Below are 16,181 nucleotides of genomic sequence, written 5' to 3'. Positions count from 1 at the left end.
TTGTTAGAGTTGCGCACTTTTCCAATTTTAACATATTTCAGCAATTGCTTTGTGATGACACCTCGCTTGCTTCCAGTATTTCTGGCTCGATGTGTGAAGGTAGAGACATGTTGCCTCGGGAACAATTCTCTCTTCTCTTTCTCTGAGTCCTACTGATTCTGGTTGCCCTCTTTAGGGTACTTAATCTGCATGATCAACTACCCGGGGTAAGTCTCTATGTTTGAGAAAACACATCCAGTTGGGGTGCTACATGGACATGGTCTCAAGGACTGGAGACATTGAGGCAATTATCTGGGTAAATAAGAATGTATTCAGTCATTAAACACAGTTTTGTTTTGTTTTTTTCTTGAGACTCTATGCTGGCTCAGGCCTCGACTCAGTGCTGAGGATATGACTGAGCAAACCCGATAAGGTCCCGGCCCTCATAAATTACAGCCTAATAGCGGGAACGGCCAACATTTTAATGATCACTTATTACATGCTGAACACCTGTCCTGACTTATCTCATGAAATTCTCAGCAAAACTACCATGAGGTATCTATTAGTACCAAAAAACACACCATAATGAGACAACAGAAGTGTTTGGGTTTGTTTTTTGTTTTTTTTTAAAGTCACCCATCTTCCTGCCTTTTCCTAGAGGATATGAACTCAAGTCTGTTCTAGTTTGAGAATAGGGCTGGGCACAGATGGCAAGTGACGGCTTTATATTGTTTTCTGTGTGAATTTGCATTCTCTGGGAGAATTTATTATTATCTTCAGATGTTTGGTCTTGCCTACATTTCCCCAGCCAGTTTAGCAGAGTCAGGATTGGAACCCAAATCTGCCTTCTCCAGAGCCTCTGCTCTTCCTTACTCCCCTCATCCATCTCTGCAGCCCCACACTCTTCTGCCCTTCAACAGACAGATACAGTAAAAAAAACAGGGGAGGGATGACAAGGCAAAAGTATCTGATTAATGCCATCAATTCTCCTTTGTTCTGTGTATGCTAGATAGAACTAAGACAACCATCATAATTCCTTTTTGCCTTTCTCCCTACATACTTAGCAGCCCAATTTCAGAAGAAGTGATAAAGACAAAAAAAAAATTTTTTTTAAAGAAATGCATATGGCCCATCACCGAAATGAGAAAACTTGTTTTTCAGGGAAAAAAAAAAAAGCTGTTGTAATGGGGATCACAATAAGATGAAAATATAAGATTTTTATGACATCACAGTCTAACTTAAATCATAGAGAAGCATTATAATATTATATGACATCATTCTCGTGCAAGGCAGTCCTTTCACACATTGGGTCGGCATTCACTGAGAAGGTACCATGTGAAAGACTCTGTGTTAAGAGACACAGTCACTCAGATACACATCTGATGGCTACAGCTTACCCTCCAGGAATGTTTCAAGGCTGACATTGGCAGGTGAGAGGAAGAAATGAAGGAGTAGGTGCACGCAGAGGGAGCAGTCTAGGACAACTCCCCGGTTTCTGACTTGAGCTCCTGGATGATGCCACACCAATGGAAGAAAGGCTGCTTTGAGACATAGGGGGTTTTTGACATTTTTGAGTTTTGGTGGTTTGTTGTTGTTGTTTTTTTCCCCTGCTTTGAGGGTGTTTTGTTTTGTTTCCGCCCAATGCCCTGGTTAAAGCACTATGCTCCTTGGAGCTTGGCAATGTCATAACCCTTGTCTGATTATCTCAGCTTTATGAGTGCAATTAGAGGTGGTAAAATATGTATTCAAGAGACTTCTGCCATCCTAACAGCCCCTCACCATCCCCAAGGATTCTTTTCCTGACGATTACATTAATTATATTTTAAGTTTTTTAGATTTTTCAGCACAATTAGGAGAGTTTGTGTGAGTCCATGTCCACGCCTCAGTGTGTCCACCCTTCCTTCACACCACTTTTCTAAAAGAGAAGGAAAAGTGCACTTATACGATGAGTTAGTAGAATGTAGTGGGCACAAAGCTAATAAATGATGTCATTAAAATCTATTGGAAAAACATGATTCAACTTCATTTCAAAATCTGAAAAAAATGTGGGGAAATTAAATGGTATTTTATCTTGAATAAAGACTTACTTTACAGAGCTGTCTTCGTGAGTGCTAAAATGTACCTTTATAATTTGACTTTACTCAGAGGTTTTCCAAAACATCTGTCTAAATTATTCAACTAATTTTACCTTTTATTCCTACTTATGTTATAATTTCAGAGAAACCTGTATGGTTAGATGAGTTTTCTTCCGTAGATTACTCTAAGAAGCATAATTAAATACATAGTGAAAGAAATTTTGCTCTTCTGCTGTCTCCTGTGTTATAAATTCTAGGTTACTGATGTATAGTTACAGGATGCATAGCTTTTTTTGCTTTCTCATCTCAGCTCTGACTCCTCACCATCTTTCCCTGCCCTTGAGCCTGATCTTCTCCTGCCTTTGAGCCTGGCACCTTGCTGGTGCTTGCAGGCATCGGGCCGGCATCGGCTGGGAGCCAGGCTGAGCGTTACAAGGAAGGATCGGGGAGGCAGACTGACGTGGGCTCAATCATTAGCATAATACTGGACACACTGCTCAATAAGGAGCTACTGAATTAATGGCTGTGGGCACTGCCTAATTGCTACTAACAGTTCAAGCTGATAACGTGGGCTAACTGGCTGAGCATTATAAATGAGAATGGAGCACTGACCGGCTCTTTGGTCCTCACAAGTCCGTAAAACTTTTGTAAAGCCTTCTTTTAGAGATACAGAGTTTTATTCACCTTTGATATCTGTGTCAACAATTTTAGCAATGTGAAAAAATAAATATTCTCATGCATTTTGTGTATTGTTTTGAATAATAAAGATACTTTGACAGAAAATAACAGGTAGCAAATTTGATGGGAAGCCTTAGGATGACACATAATTGTATTATATAAAGTACCTCAGTAGCCAAATCTTAGCTACTTATAATAGCTCTCGATGTAGAGCTGGTCCAGATTCAGCAACTCCAAGACTAACTAGACCATCTGAGGACTTTATGATGTTCTGAAAATTCCTACAGTTAGTATTTCTTCCCAATTTCTTCAGTCTTTTCTACATTCAATTATATCATGAAAACAAAATAAATCCAATTAACAGATTTTATAATTTGTCTTACAATGTGCTCCTTTGACTTACTTTGAGTCCACAAAACTAAGAGAGATAAAAAGAATTTTGTCTAGCATTCAGTCATATCTCTATAGGCGTGGATATATCTATTCCCGAAAATATATACATAAACTCCAGGTTTTCAGAGGATATACCACAGTGCCCAAGGGCTCAGTGGCATCGCATCGAGCCTCATCACCGCCCTCCCAGCATATTCACCTGTCCATTTTATCCTGAAATTCCTCCTATCTCCATCACCGCTGCAAGGGAAAAGCTGCAGCTTAGCAGGCTTTTAGTTCTGAGAAACTTTGGCCATTTTTTTTTCAACTACCTTAAAAAAGCTTATTGGTATAATGCTGTTTGAAATGCTATGATAATACTATCCAATTGTGAAATACCATGCCATGATTTTACGTATGCTAAAAATCAAGGCACTGAAAGACTTATCTAAATAGAAATAACATCTTATTTGTATTTGCCCTCCCCCACTGCCCTTGAAAGTCACAATATAGGGAGTAAGAGTAGACTATAATTTATAAAATGTAAAGCAGGAGGAAAAAAAAAAGAAAAGGAAGTTAGATGTCAGAGCTCAAGAGATTTTGTCTGGGTAAATATTTATTGCCCACAAGAAAGCAAAATAAACTACCTATGGCCCTTTTCGGATAAAACAGTATATTAAAAAAGTCAGTCCTTGGTTCAAATACAAATGCCACTTAATGTTATTAATTCACATAATGCAGACATTTCCAGACTCTGAAGAACATTGTTTTGCCCTGACCAGTTCAACTAACCACATCAAAAGAGACCCAACAGACTGTGAGAGACTTATTTTCCAGCTCATGCACTTTCTCCTGAGTCATATTTACAAGTTTGATCCCCATAAATTCCTATCTACATGTGTCAAAAATGTAATGTTTATTAGGTTTAGAGCATCAGACTGCCTTACTTTACTTTCCTGCCATGTGCTGGGTCCCACATAAAATATTCATGGACTTCCATCAGGCCATCTAAGTCATGAAAGGTCACAGATCTGGAACCCATGGTAAGCTTTCTCTCTTCAGCAGCAAGTTTGCTGAAGTAAATTTTTTTGTGTCTCCAAGCATGGTTGAAAGCCACATTGATCTAGTAAGGGATGAATGCTCATACTAATGAGCTCTCTGTGCCCTTGTTGAGTATTTTCTCCTCTGAATTAGTTGAGGATTTTAAGAGTCATGCATGACCTCGCTTGGAATGTTAGAGACTGGGGAATGTAATTGTCCCCAGGATGCTTGATTTCCTCACAACTTCTGGTGATGGAGGGCGGCGCCATCTTGAAATCCTCACTGAGAGAAGCGCGTGCTCATAGGCACAGTAAGGCTGAAGGACTGACTATTCATTCAGAAAGATAGCACTTGCCTTTGTTTTACAAGCTGGCTTATCTCCATTAACCTACCCAAACCTTGGAATTTGTGGTTAATGTGAGTTCTCTGCTTTTCCGGACAGAAAACTACCTGTATCCCGTGCAGTACATGCCCCCTTTCTCATATGGATGTTCTTTACTTGCAGTAATTTATGTGGAAAAGGCTAACTGGAGATTAGTGGCCAAAGGAAATTATTTTAAGAGATTTAATTGATCTTCACCTTCTGAAAAATTATAAACTGCTTTATATAACTGCCCATCGCTGTCTTCTTTAATCCCTCATCATCACCTTGTCCATATGGAAAAGTGATAAGAATGGGGGCTGAGGAGAAATAGTAAGATGGTTCAGATTGAACTAAGCCACCTCAGTTTCTTTTGTTGTTGTCGCTTTACTATAAACCCTGCTTCCATGATGAAAGCCATTGTAATTGTGAAGGAATAGCTTTTTCCCAGAGTCACATTAGAACCAGAAAAGGCGGCATTTGTCATGCAATGGGATATCTCTGGGATAGCTCACCCCCATGAATCATGTCCGCCTTTTCTCCCATCCTCTTTTAATTAACATGAGGAAAAGAACAGTTATCTTCATTGATAACAGACCTGGGAAGAGAGACCCAGAAAGTAATGTGAGATCTGTCCATTTTCAGCCTTGCTAAGGAGGACCCATTAAAGCACTCTTCATGGACAATCAACCTTAGTCAACACATATTCAAAGTTAAGTGACCTTGAGGGATTTTATACATATATAAAAAATATAAATATATATTCAAAGTTAAGTGACCTTGAGGGATTTTATATATATATATAAAAAATATAAATATATATAATACATATAAATATATATATATATACATTTCTAAGTAAGAATAATACAGACTGAATCATCTTGAGAGAACATGAGTGAACCGAAAAGAAAGGCAGGGAAGCATCCTAAAGAAAGGAGTCAAATCCAGGGAAGGGTTGGTGTATGCATTTCTTGCACTTACCTTTTCTGCTGACTGTGCTGTACCAAAAAAGATGGGAATGAAAGCTAACCAAATGATGCAGGTGGTATACATGGTAAATCCAATAGGTTTGGCTTCGTTGAAAGTCTCGGGGACACCTCTCGTTTTAATGGCATAAACAGTACAAGTGACCATCAAGAGGATACTGTACCCTAGCGAACAAATGAGCGAGAGATCGGAAATGTCACACTTGAGCACTCCCCTGGCATTCTCCGGGTCTAGAGTCCGCTGCTCTCCATAGTCAATGATGATGTGGGGGGGGTCCACAACAAACCAGATGCACACTCCTAGGAGCTGGACCGAGATGAGGCTGAAAGTGATCACCAGCTGGGATGCTGGACTAATAAACTTGGGTGCTGTGACCGATTTCTTCCCCTGCTCAAATATTCGGTGGATCCTGTTTGTTTTGGTAAGAAGGGCCGCGTAGCTGAAACACATGCCAAGTCCTAGAAAGATCCGGCGGAAGGAACATACGATTGTATCTGGCGCGGCAATCATGAAGAAGGTGATCGAATAACAGAGGAAAATCCCTGTTAGGAGCACGTAACTAAGTTCTCGTCCGGAAGCCCTTACAATTGGTGTGTCATTATAGCGGACAAAGGTCACGATCACAAAGGTGGTGGCAATGATGCCCAGTATTGCAACGAACACAGGCACCGCAGCCCAGGGGGAGTGCCATTCTAGTTTGATGATGGGGATTAGCTGGCAGCCTGTGCGGTTGGTGTTTGGTCTCTGATCCAGAGGGCAAAGTTCGCAGGAGAGCTCGTCCACCTGGTAGTTGTAACCCTCACAGCGCTCACAATGCCAGCAGCAAGGGACTCCTTTGACCGTTTTCTTCCTCTCCCCAGGCCTGCAGGGCAGGCTGCAGACAGATGCCGGGTGAGGGTGTTCTCGATCAGCCCACTGCATGTCTTGCACCTGTGGGGATAAAAAATTAATGAGCCTTCCATTTCCCCCCATTTATAATCTCCTAATCCTAGCCACAGGTTTGTAATAAATCACTGAATGCTGACAGTGCAAATACAGTTTGCCGAAATAAGAGCCCGGTTTTCTTTCCCCAGTATTGACTTCTTGATGAAAGTGTTAAATGATCGGGTCCAATAAATCATTCATATCATCAACTTGATGAGCGTCATTAGTTTCCATTTACCTCCTCAATGTTGACCAATCTGTCATTGGTAGAAAGATTTATTGGCCCGAACAGTTTTGAAACTCCAAAATAAATAAATAAATAAATAAATAAATAAATAAATAAATAAAAGCCCCATGGAAATATGTTTTAGAGTTAATCACAGATATAAATGCCAGAATCCCTGAAACACTGGCTTAGGATATAAACATATACATAAAACAGTGATGCAAAGCTCTTCACCCTATCTGTGGAAATTCAAATCACACTGTGTCAATTTTCAAAGGAAATGGCAAAACTAACTACTTTAATCACTGATAATCATCATGTACCCGTGGTGATAACTGTATTAATGTTTTTGCCTCTGTTTGAGCACGGAAAATACTTCCCCCCTCCCCCAGTCTTGCATTTCCACGCTGTGCAAAAGACCATGCTGCATGAGATAGCTTGGTGGTAATGTTTTCCATTGAACAGAAGTAGTCTTACAAGTGGCTTAAAGCAGTGAAACTGGTACAAATGAGAGAGTCCCCCCTAGTGTGCTTAGTATCTACTTCAGAGCCTTAAAGTTCCACCTTACTCTTTTGGATTAAATCACAGAGTAGCTAGCTCTACGAAAATAAAAATATTATTTTAAGGGGATTCTGCCAATCATTGACCTCTTACCTTGATTGTTTACTAAAGGTTCTGGACCCAGTTCCAACATATATGGGTAGGGAAGAGGAGGTTTCCCATACCACCAAGCAATCCCGGACAGCAGCTGGGTGTCCTGTAAGTTACCTCAGTTCTGACACTGTTAATAGCATCAGATCCCACAAGTTAAAACTCAGGCTGCAAGACTCTCCCCTCCCACTTCAGATGTCAATTGTAAGTCCATGTCTCACATGTGCTTCTGATCGACCTATAGATTGAAGTTTCCAACAACACTTGCCTTGGATTCAAGTAGTTTGCTAGAGGAGCTCACAGAACTCAGAGAAACACTTTAGTTACTAGATTACCAGTTTATGATAAAAAGGAAAAGATGTATAGGATGAGGTATGTGGGAAGAGCACAGAGCTTCCTTGCTTTCTGATTATGCCACTCCCCCCCAAATCTCCACCTGTTCACCAACTCTTAAGCTCTCTGAACCCCCACCTTTTGGGATTTTCTGGAGGCTTCATCACATAGGCATGATTAATTAAATCAGTGGCCATTGGCATTAATACAACCTTTAGCCCCTCTCCCTTCCCAGAAGTCTGGGGTGGGACTAAAAGTTCCAATCCTCTAATCACATGGTTAGTACCTTGGGCAACCAGCCCCCATACTTAGGTTATCTAGAGGGTTTCCAAAAGTCACTTCATTAACATAATAAAAGACACCTTTAGTGTTCTTATCACAGAAAATTCCAAAGGTTTTAGGTGCTTTGTGCCATGAATAAGGTCAAAGACCATGTATTTCTCATTATAAGTCACAATATTGCATTTACTGGGGCACCTGTATGGCTCAGTCATTAAGCACCTGCCTTTGGCTCAGGTCATGATCCCAGGGTCCTGGGATGGAGCCCCACATTGGGCTCCCTGCTCAGTGGGGAGCCTGCTTCTCCCTCTCCTTGCTCCACCCCTTTACTCCTATTCTCTCTTGCTATCTCTCTCTCTCAAATAAATAAAATCTTTAAAAAAAAAAAGGGTGATTTTGTACACTGATGTGAACAGTGACTGACACAATTTGCTCTCAAATCTTTGCTGAATTTGAGAGAAAAGAAGGATAGTGTTAAAAAGAAAACCAAAGGCCCAAAATGGCATCGCTTAGGTTAAAGCCCCAAGTCAGTAAACTGTGGCTTACTACCTGAATCTAATTGTAGTTCCAACCTTCCCCAGCGATGTAGTCTTAACCAGATCAGTCAGGAATTTTCTGATGGCTGCCAATGGAGTCACATTAGCCTTCTCCATTCTCCAAAGGAAGATGAGGTAGTCTACATGATAAGACCTCCTGCTCTCCCCCCATAAAGGACGGTGACTTTGCATATTTCTTTTGCTTATAACTTTCTTGCCCCACCTTCCTTCTTACAAAAACCTTCCATTTTGCACAGCTCCTTGGAGCTATCCTCTACTTGCTAGATGAGATGCTACCCAGTTCATGAATCATTTAATAAAGCCAATTAGATCTTCAAACTTACTCATCTGAATTTTGTTTTTTATTTTTATTTTTTTATTATTATTTTTTAAAATTTTATTTATTTATTTGACAGAGACAGAGACAGCGAGAGCAGAAACACAAGCAGGAGGAGTGGGAGAGGGAGAAGCAGGCTTCCTGCTGAGCCAGGAGCCCGATGTGGGACTCGATCCCAGGACCCTGGGATCATGACCTGAGCCGAAGGCAGTCGCTCAACCAACTGAGCCACCCAGGCGCCCTGAATTTTGTTTTTTAACAACAGGAAGGATACCACAGCAGAGCGCTGAGGAAGAAGGGATCAACTTGAAAGTACTGGGAACTGGTAATAGAAGGCTGCTCAAAGAAGCACAGACATGGGAGCCCAAAGAAAGGTTAGAAAACAGAACAAAACAATACACAACTTGTCTTCTCCAAGACCAGCTCTGTTAAACCCAGAAGAAGAACTGCCATATTCCAAGGTAGTCTGGCTCCAAAATGGCTCCCAATAATCTCACCTCTGGGAATTTGTGAACCCATGTAGTCCTCTCCAACTGTGAATAGGGTTGATTTTTGTAAACAACAGTACATACTAGAAATGATTACATGCGATTTCTGAGACTAGGTCATAAAAAATATTTTGGCTTCTGCCTTGCCGTCTCTTGGATCAGTCACTCCAGGAGAAGAACCACAGTTTCATGAGAACGCTCAAGTCGGCCAATGGAAAGGAACGCAGGCCACCTGCCAAAAACTAGCACCAACTTGTCATGCGTGCACGGGAACGCCCTAAAGAGTGGATTGTCTGGCTGCATTCCAATCTTCAGGAGACTGCAGTCCCCAGTGACACCTTGACGGCAACCTCATGGGAAACCCTGAGCCAGAGCCCCGCAGCTAATAAGCTGCTTCTGAATTTCCGATCTACAGAAACTGTGTAAGATGATATATGTTGCAGTTATGACCCAGCAATGGAAAATTGTAATACAACTCAAAATAAGCTTCTCCACCCATTCTGTGACCACCGCCAGTGTAGCGTTCTATTGAGAATCTACTCAGAAGGCAGTGACAGCTGTCATTTACCAAAAACTTGCCCCAGGGTGGCTCGTGTAGACAATGTGCTTTCATTGCCTGCAAGTTGCCTTCCTATGGGGAACTAGGCAACTGAGACTGTTCGCACGAATAGATCTATTTCTTTAGGATGTTTTCCTTTCTTGAAGGTGGGGTGAATGATTGAGGATAGAGAAGCACAGTCCCCAAGCTTAATACTTGCAGAGGGCTATCAAATCTCCCCAAGGTGGAGTAGAAAATTCATACCTGTTTAATTTCAAATGTCCTCCCTTGAGAAAATAGGTGGTGTTTCATGTGTCCGAAGGGCACTCAAAACTATTAGCTCTTACCCTGTCTTTTCACCACAAAGGTATAGCAATCTATCACAACCCTGCTAATTTTCTATTAGGTTTTAATGATTTAAGAAAGTTATTTTATGTATGTATAGAATTCCATTAAGAAAGAAAAAAAAAAGTTAAATTGGAAGCATAAAGTGGCTTCTCTCGAAAATACCGAGAAAAATGAAATGCTCCACTGAGTGGCTAAAGTATTGATTTTATACCCTAATGGACTCTTAAAAGATAATAAAATACTTTTGTGAAGGTTATATTTCAAAGCTAATTAATGTAAAACCAAAATTGCATTTTGTTTGGGGTTTCTATAGATTTATGATGTTACTGTAAAAAAAAAAAAAGAAAGAAAGAAAGAAAGAAAAGGCAGCCAAATAGCTCAGAAATATTAAACTTCAAGATTGGAAGAGGCTTTAAAGGTCAGCTTTCTAACCACATTTCATTTTCCAGAAGGAAATAAGACTTGTTAACAAAGAAATAGACCTAGGCCAGATAAGCCTCATTACATACGATAAATACTTATCATTATAAGTTAAATATTAAATTTTCCTTGGTCAGTTTTCTATGTACTAAACTAATGGAAAAATATTTTTCATAAACAAAAAAGGGAGTTACAAGATAATGGGAAATATCACAATACTTTAAATAGTCAGGCATTTTCTTTAAGAAAAAAACAATATAGTCAAGCCATCTGTGACTTTTTTAATATAATGGAGAAAACAATAAGTATATTTTTGTAAACATGGTAAATACACATGACTCCATTTTCATCAAGAAATCTATTTATATATAACTGTACTGTGTTTTGATGCCATAGTTGAAGTCTGGGAGCCAACCAGTATCTACCTGAGGGAAGAATAAATAGCAAATACTTAAATGAGGATCTTGTGAATACATTAATATTTGAGTCAAATAATCTTGCTTATGTTGTTAAATAGTGACTGAAAACAATACTACTTGAGAATAAATTAAACAACCTAATTTTCACAAGTGTGCTATAAGGCATAAACAAGGAGCTATATTAACTGTGCAATCTTTCTTTCACATGAGTATCCATGCATTTTTAAAATTTGTCTTCCTTGTCTTTGACATTATTCTGATATTAGGATTTCTTTCTAAACTATATAGTCTAACAAATGTATGATAGTTATATAGACAGACCTTCCAGAGACAAAACCATAGCCCGTTCCTGTCTGGATAATGTTCACCAACAGTGATTCATTCTGTAGGCTCCAATCTAGTACATCTCATAGAATGTGAGCCATCAACTGGTTTCTCCTGTCAAATCCTATTATTACTGCAGACAAATACACCAACAGCCACAAAACCAAAACTTTCTGAGTGTGTGTGCTTCTATTTTTTAATCTTTAATCTTTCCAGACCAATCAACCTAGAGTAATTCTTCATAAATTCTTTAAGTAGACATTATTTTATATAAACAATTTTCTTCTGTATAGTTTTAGTAGCTCTTGAAAAAAAGATTACAAGAATGTTTCCCGATTCAAGGCCCCATTATTATTAATAATTTCCAGTGTTTGGTACAAAATTCTTACTCAGTGTAATACCTCAATTATAATATTTTCCCACATATTAAGTAGTATCTTCATTGATGGGATTACCCTAAATGTAGAAACATTTTAAATATTAACAGATAACTGATAGCTAATCATAATTACCTCTTTTCATTTTGCTCTATAAATCACAGTATTGATAATCATTTTGGTAACTAGTTTGCCACCCCAGTATTCAAAAACCCAACCCTTCATCTGACTTATATAATGGCATATTATATACGCAAACATTTCCAGTGAAATTGGGTGTTTTTAAAAAGCTTTACTCATTAATGTTGACATAATCAATAGATTTAACAAGTACACTAATTAGCATTAAGCATTTAAAATATCAAAATTTGGGGGCCCCTGAGTGGCTTAGTTGGTTAAGTACCCAACTCTTGATCTCAGCTCAGGTCTTGATCTCAGGGTTGTGAGTTATAGCCCCACACTGGGCTCCACACTGGGCATGGAGCCTAGTTTAGAAAAATATAATAAAAAAAGAAATAAAATGTCAAAATTTGTGCATTTTGTGAATCATTCACATATGAGTGAATACATGTTGCATGGTTAATTTGATAATGAAACTCAAAATAAAGTTTCTCAGTATATTAGTATATATATACTGATGTATGAATAAATATTGCTTCCTTAATATACATCCTTTCTTTTGGGTCATGCACAGCTTTCTACTCCTATTCAAAGTACTTTTAGTGTTTCTGAAAGTCTAATATATGTATATGAGATAATCCCCATATTGAAACCTGACTTTATCTAATATTACACATCTACATAACCTTTAAAAATGCAGACTTCTCTAATTTAGAAGGACAGTTTAAAATAAAGTTAAGAAAATTTTAGCATCAAGAAAGTAAAATACTTAGGAATAAACTTAACAAATGAAGTGCAAGATTTTCTTTCACTAAAACCTACAAAATACCATTAAAAAAAAATGAAAGATCTAAATAAGTGAAAAGAAGCTCTATGTTCATGGATAAGAAGATGTATATTGCTAAGATGGAAACACTCCCTAAATTAATTGACAGATTCACCATAATCCCTATCAAAACCCCATCCAGCTTCTTTGCAGAAATCAACAAGCTGATCCTAAACATCCAGATGGAAATGTCAGGGTCCCAGAATAGATAAAACAATCTTGAGAGTGAAAAATGAAGTTGGAGAATTCATGCTTCTGATTTTATTTTTTATTCTTTTTGTTGTTTATAGTCTTTTTTTTAATTCAATTAATCAACATAGAGTGTATTATTAGTTTCAGAGGTAGAGGTCAGTGATTCATCAGTCTTATATAATACCCAGTGCCCCTTACATCACATGCCCTCCTTAATGCCCATCACCCCAGTTACCCCATTCCACCACCTCCTCCCCCTCCAGTAACCCTCAGTTTGTTTCCTATGATTAAGAGTCTCTCATGGTTTATCTCCCTCTCTGATTTTTGTCTTGTTTTATTTTTCCAACTTCTGATTTTAAAGTTTACTACAAAGTTACAGCAATCAAGACAGCATGAAACTGACATAAAGATAGACAAATCAATGAAATAAAATTAAGAGCCCAGAAATAACTTCTCACACGTATGGTCAATTGATTTTTGACAAGGATCCCAAACAAATTCAATGAATAAAAAAACAGTCATTTCAACAAATGGTGCTGGGACAAGACAGGACACCAAAAACAGAGAAACAAAATAAAAATTGATGAATTGGACTTCATTAATATTAAGTCTTTTTGTGATTCAACAGATCCCATTAGGAGAGTGAAGAGACAATCCACAGAGTGGGCAAAATTATTTCCAAATCATGTATCTGATAAGGAATTTGTATCCAGAATATATATATATATAATATATATATAATATACATATATATAATATATATATTATAGATGAGGTGACATTTAAATTTTATTTACTTTTTGAAGATATTTGAGTATTTATTGAATATTTTAGGTTTTTTTTCAAGTTTTTATTTAAATTCTAGTTAGTTAACATATAGTGTAATATTGGTTTCAGGAGTAGATTTAGTGATTCATCACTTACGTATAACACCCAGTGCTTATCACAACAAATATCCTTTAAAATATATGTTATATATTTTAAAAACTCTTAGAATTAAACAGTTAAAAGACAAATAATCCAAATAAAAATGAGTTAAGGAATTGAAGAAACATTTGTCCAAAGAAGAAGTATGAATGGACAATATGAAAAGTGTCTAACATCATTAGTCATTAGGGAAATGCAAATAAAAACACAAAATCCACTAGGATGGTTATAATAAAAAATATAGACAATATCAAGTGTTATTGAAGATGTGAAAAAAATTAAAACTCTTTACATTGCTGGTGGGAATGTAAAATGGTGCAGTTATTTTGGAAAATAGTTTGGCAGTTCCTCAAAAAGTTAAACATAGAGTTGCCATATGACCTAGCAGTTTCTACTTCTAAATAATTCCAATCTAAGAAAACTGAAGATATATGTTCATAAAAAAATCTGTATTATTGATGTTCATAGGATTATTCATAATAGCCAAAAAGCAGAAACAACCCAAATGTCCATTAACTGATGACTGGATTAGCAAAATGTGCCTTATCTATACAACCAAATATTAAAAATAAATAAAAAGGAATAAAGTATTAAAAATAAATAAAAAAGAATAAAGTACTAATATATGTCTAAAATGGACGAACCTTGAAAATATGTGAACTGAGAAAAGTTAGTCACAGAGATCACATATTGTGTGATTTTATTTTATATGAAATGTCCAGAATAGGCAAACCCATAAACAGACAATAGATTGGTGACTGCCAGGGGCTACAGGGAGAAGGGAACATAGTGAATGCTCAAGGGTACAGGATTTCTTAGGCAATGGCCTAAAATTAGATGGTGGAGATGGATACACAATTCTGTTAATATACTGAAAAATCCTGAGTTACACACTTTAAAAGGGCAAACTTTAAAAAAAAAAGGGCAAACTTTATGGGCAAATGTGGATTATCTCAATAGCGCTCTTCTTTTAAAAATATGCAAACTATTTAACTTGATACATTCAGGAAGTATTAACACTCGGTATTATTCAGTGTATAAAAAACATGTTGCATACCCATTCTGTTCAAGACACAAAGTTCAATGTGGGGATTCATCGGTGACCAAGACATGGTTCCTGAACCCCAGAGACATGTAGGTGGGGACAGAGATATGCAAAGAGCCTGCCACAGCTCAGTATGAGACTCCCTAGAGAGGAGTGAGGAAATGGTGCTGCTAGAGGAACATCCAGCAGGGCCATCAGCCCAGGCTTCACGGATCTGTGAACAGCAGCCTGACGGATGTGGGAGATAACCCAGGAGAGAGGATTGCAAGAGGGCACCAAGCAAAAAAGGAAGGAAGGAAGGAAGGGAAGGAGGGAGGGAAGGAGTGAGGGAGGGAAGGAAGGAGTGAGGGAGGGAAGGAGGGAAAGAAGAGGGGACATTAAAAACCAGGGGCAAGAAGCCATGGCAAACTGGAGAAACTAAAGGTATAAAGAATACCAGGCATGTAAATCAAAGCACGGGATGACGTGGCAAGAGGTAAGGAGGTAAGGCTACAGAATAGATGATATATGAAATCATGAAGGACATTATGGGCCACTGAGGAGTTTGGATGCTATCTTATAGGTGGTCAAGGGGATCCTCTGAAGGCTTATGACAAGGACAGGGGTGGTGAGTTTTGTTGTTTAGAAGAATCCATGGGCTGCAGAGTGGAGAGAAGACCCACAGAGCCCAGGACTCCAGATAGGCCAGTCTGGAGACTGCTGGAGAATTCCAGATGAAAGGTGAGGGCAACAGGAATCTGAGCATGCAGTGGCCATGAAGGACAGTGTAAGCAGCACCAGGTTTTCAGACTTTTATTCTCCAGGCCACAGAGAGTGATTAAAGGGTTTTAAGCAGATATGTGGCATGATTTATATATATAATTTATTTACTTATTTATTTATTTAGGAGATCACTGTGGTGACAGATGAGGGAAGAGGGTGATACAGAAGCAAGGATAAGAATTAGGGAGAAACTGTGGTAATTCCAGGCAAGACAAGAGCCTGTGAATTCCATTAGGAGCAGTGATGATAAAGAAGATGGGATAGATTTGAGATACAGTAAAGAAAACAGAGAGAGGAACCAAACAATGACATCCAGACTTCTGATTTGAGAGTCATTCTTAGCATTCACTGACTTCCACCCCTCATGTCTAATCACCACCTGCTACAGGGCCTTGCCCTTGCACTCTCTGACTCCCAGGAATGGCTGACCATTGCGTATCAACCCTCCCCAGTCCCCTGTAAGACTCTAACACAGCACCTTGTAGCCTCTTTCAGTGGCACTTGACAGTATGTAATTACGTATTTATTTGTTTGATTTTCTTTTTTTTTTTTAAATAAGTAGTTTTATAAAGTTTAGGTTACGTTCCTCAGAATTACTTAAGGGGTTTACTTA

At 38.4% G+C, this 16,181-nt stretch overlaps 1 protein-coding gene across 2 annotated transcripts in view; it reads right to left on the bottom strand.

The window, feature by feature from the left end:
• Positions 1–16,181, bottom strand: part of GRM8 (glutamate metabotropic receptor 8) — a 724,302-nt gene that overhangs the window by 70,062 nt on the left and 638,059 nt on the right. For both annotated transcript variants that reach the window (XM_064575601.1, XM_064575602.1), the window contains one exon: positions 5,491–6,426. In XM_064575601.1, the coding sequence (XP_064431671.1) occupies positions 5,491–6,426 (936 nt within the window). The remainder of the gene's footprint in view (positions 1–5,490; positions 6,427–16,181) is intronic.

The sequence above is a fragment of the Mirounga angustirostris genome, unplaced genomic scaffold (genome assembly GCF_029215605.1).
Source record: "Mirounga angustirostris isolate CCGP_5_RB_7025 unplaced genomic scaffold, mMirAng1.0.hap1 SCAF_12, whole genome shotgun sequence".
NCBI classification, from domain to species: Eukaryota; Metazoa; Chordata; class Mammalia; order Carnivora; family Phocidae; genus Mirounga; species Mirounga angustirostris.
This window is presented reverse-complemented; position numbering and strand designations above follow the sequence as displayed.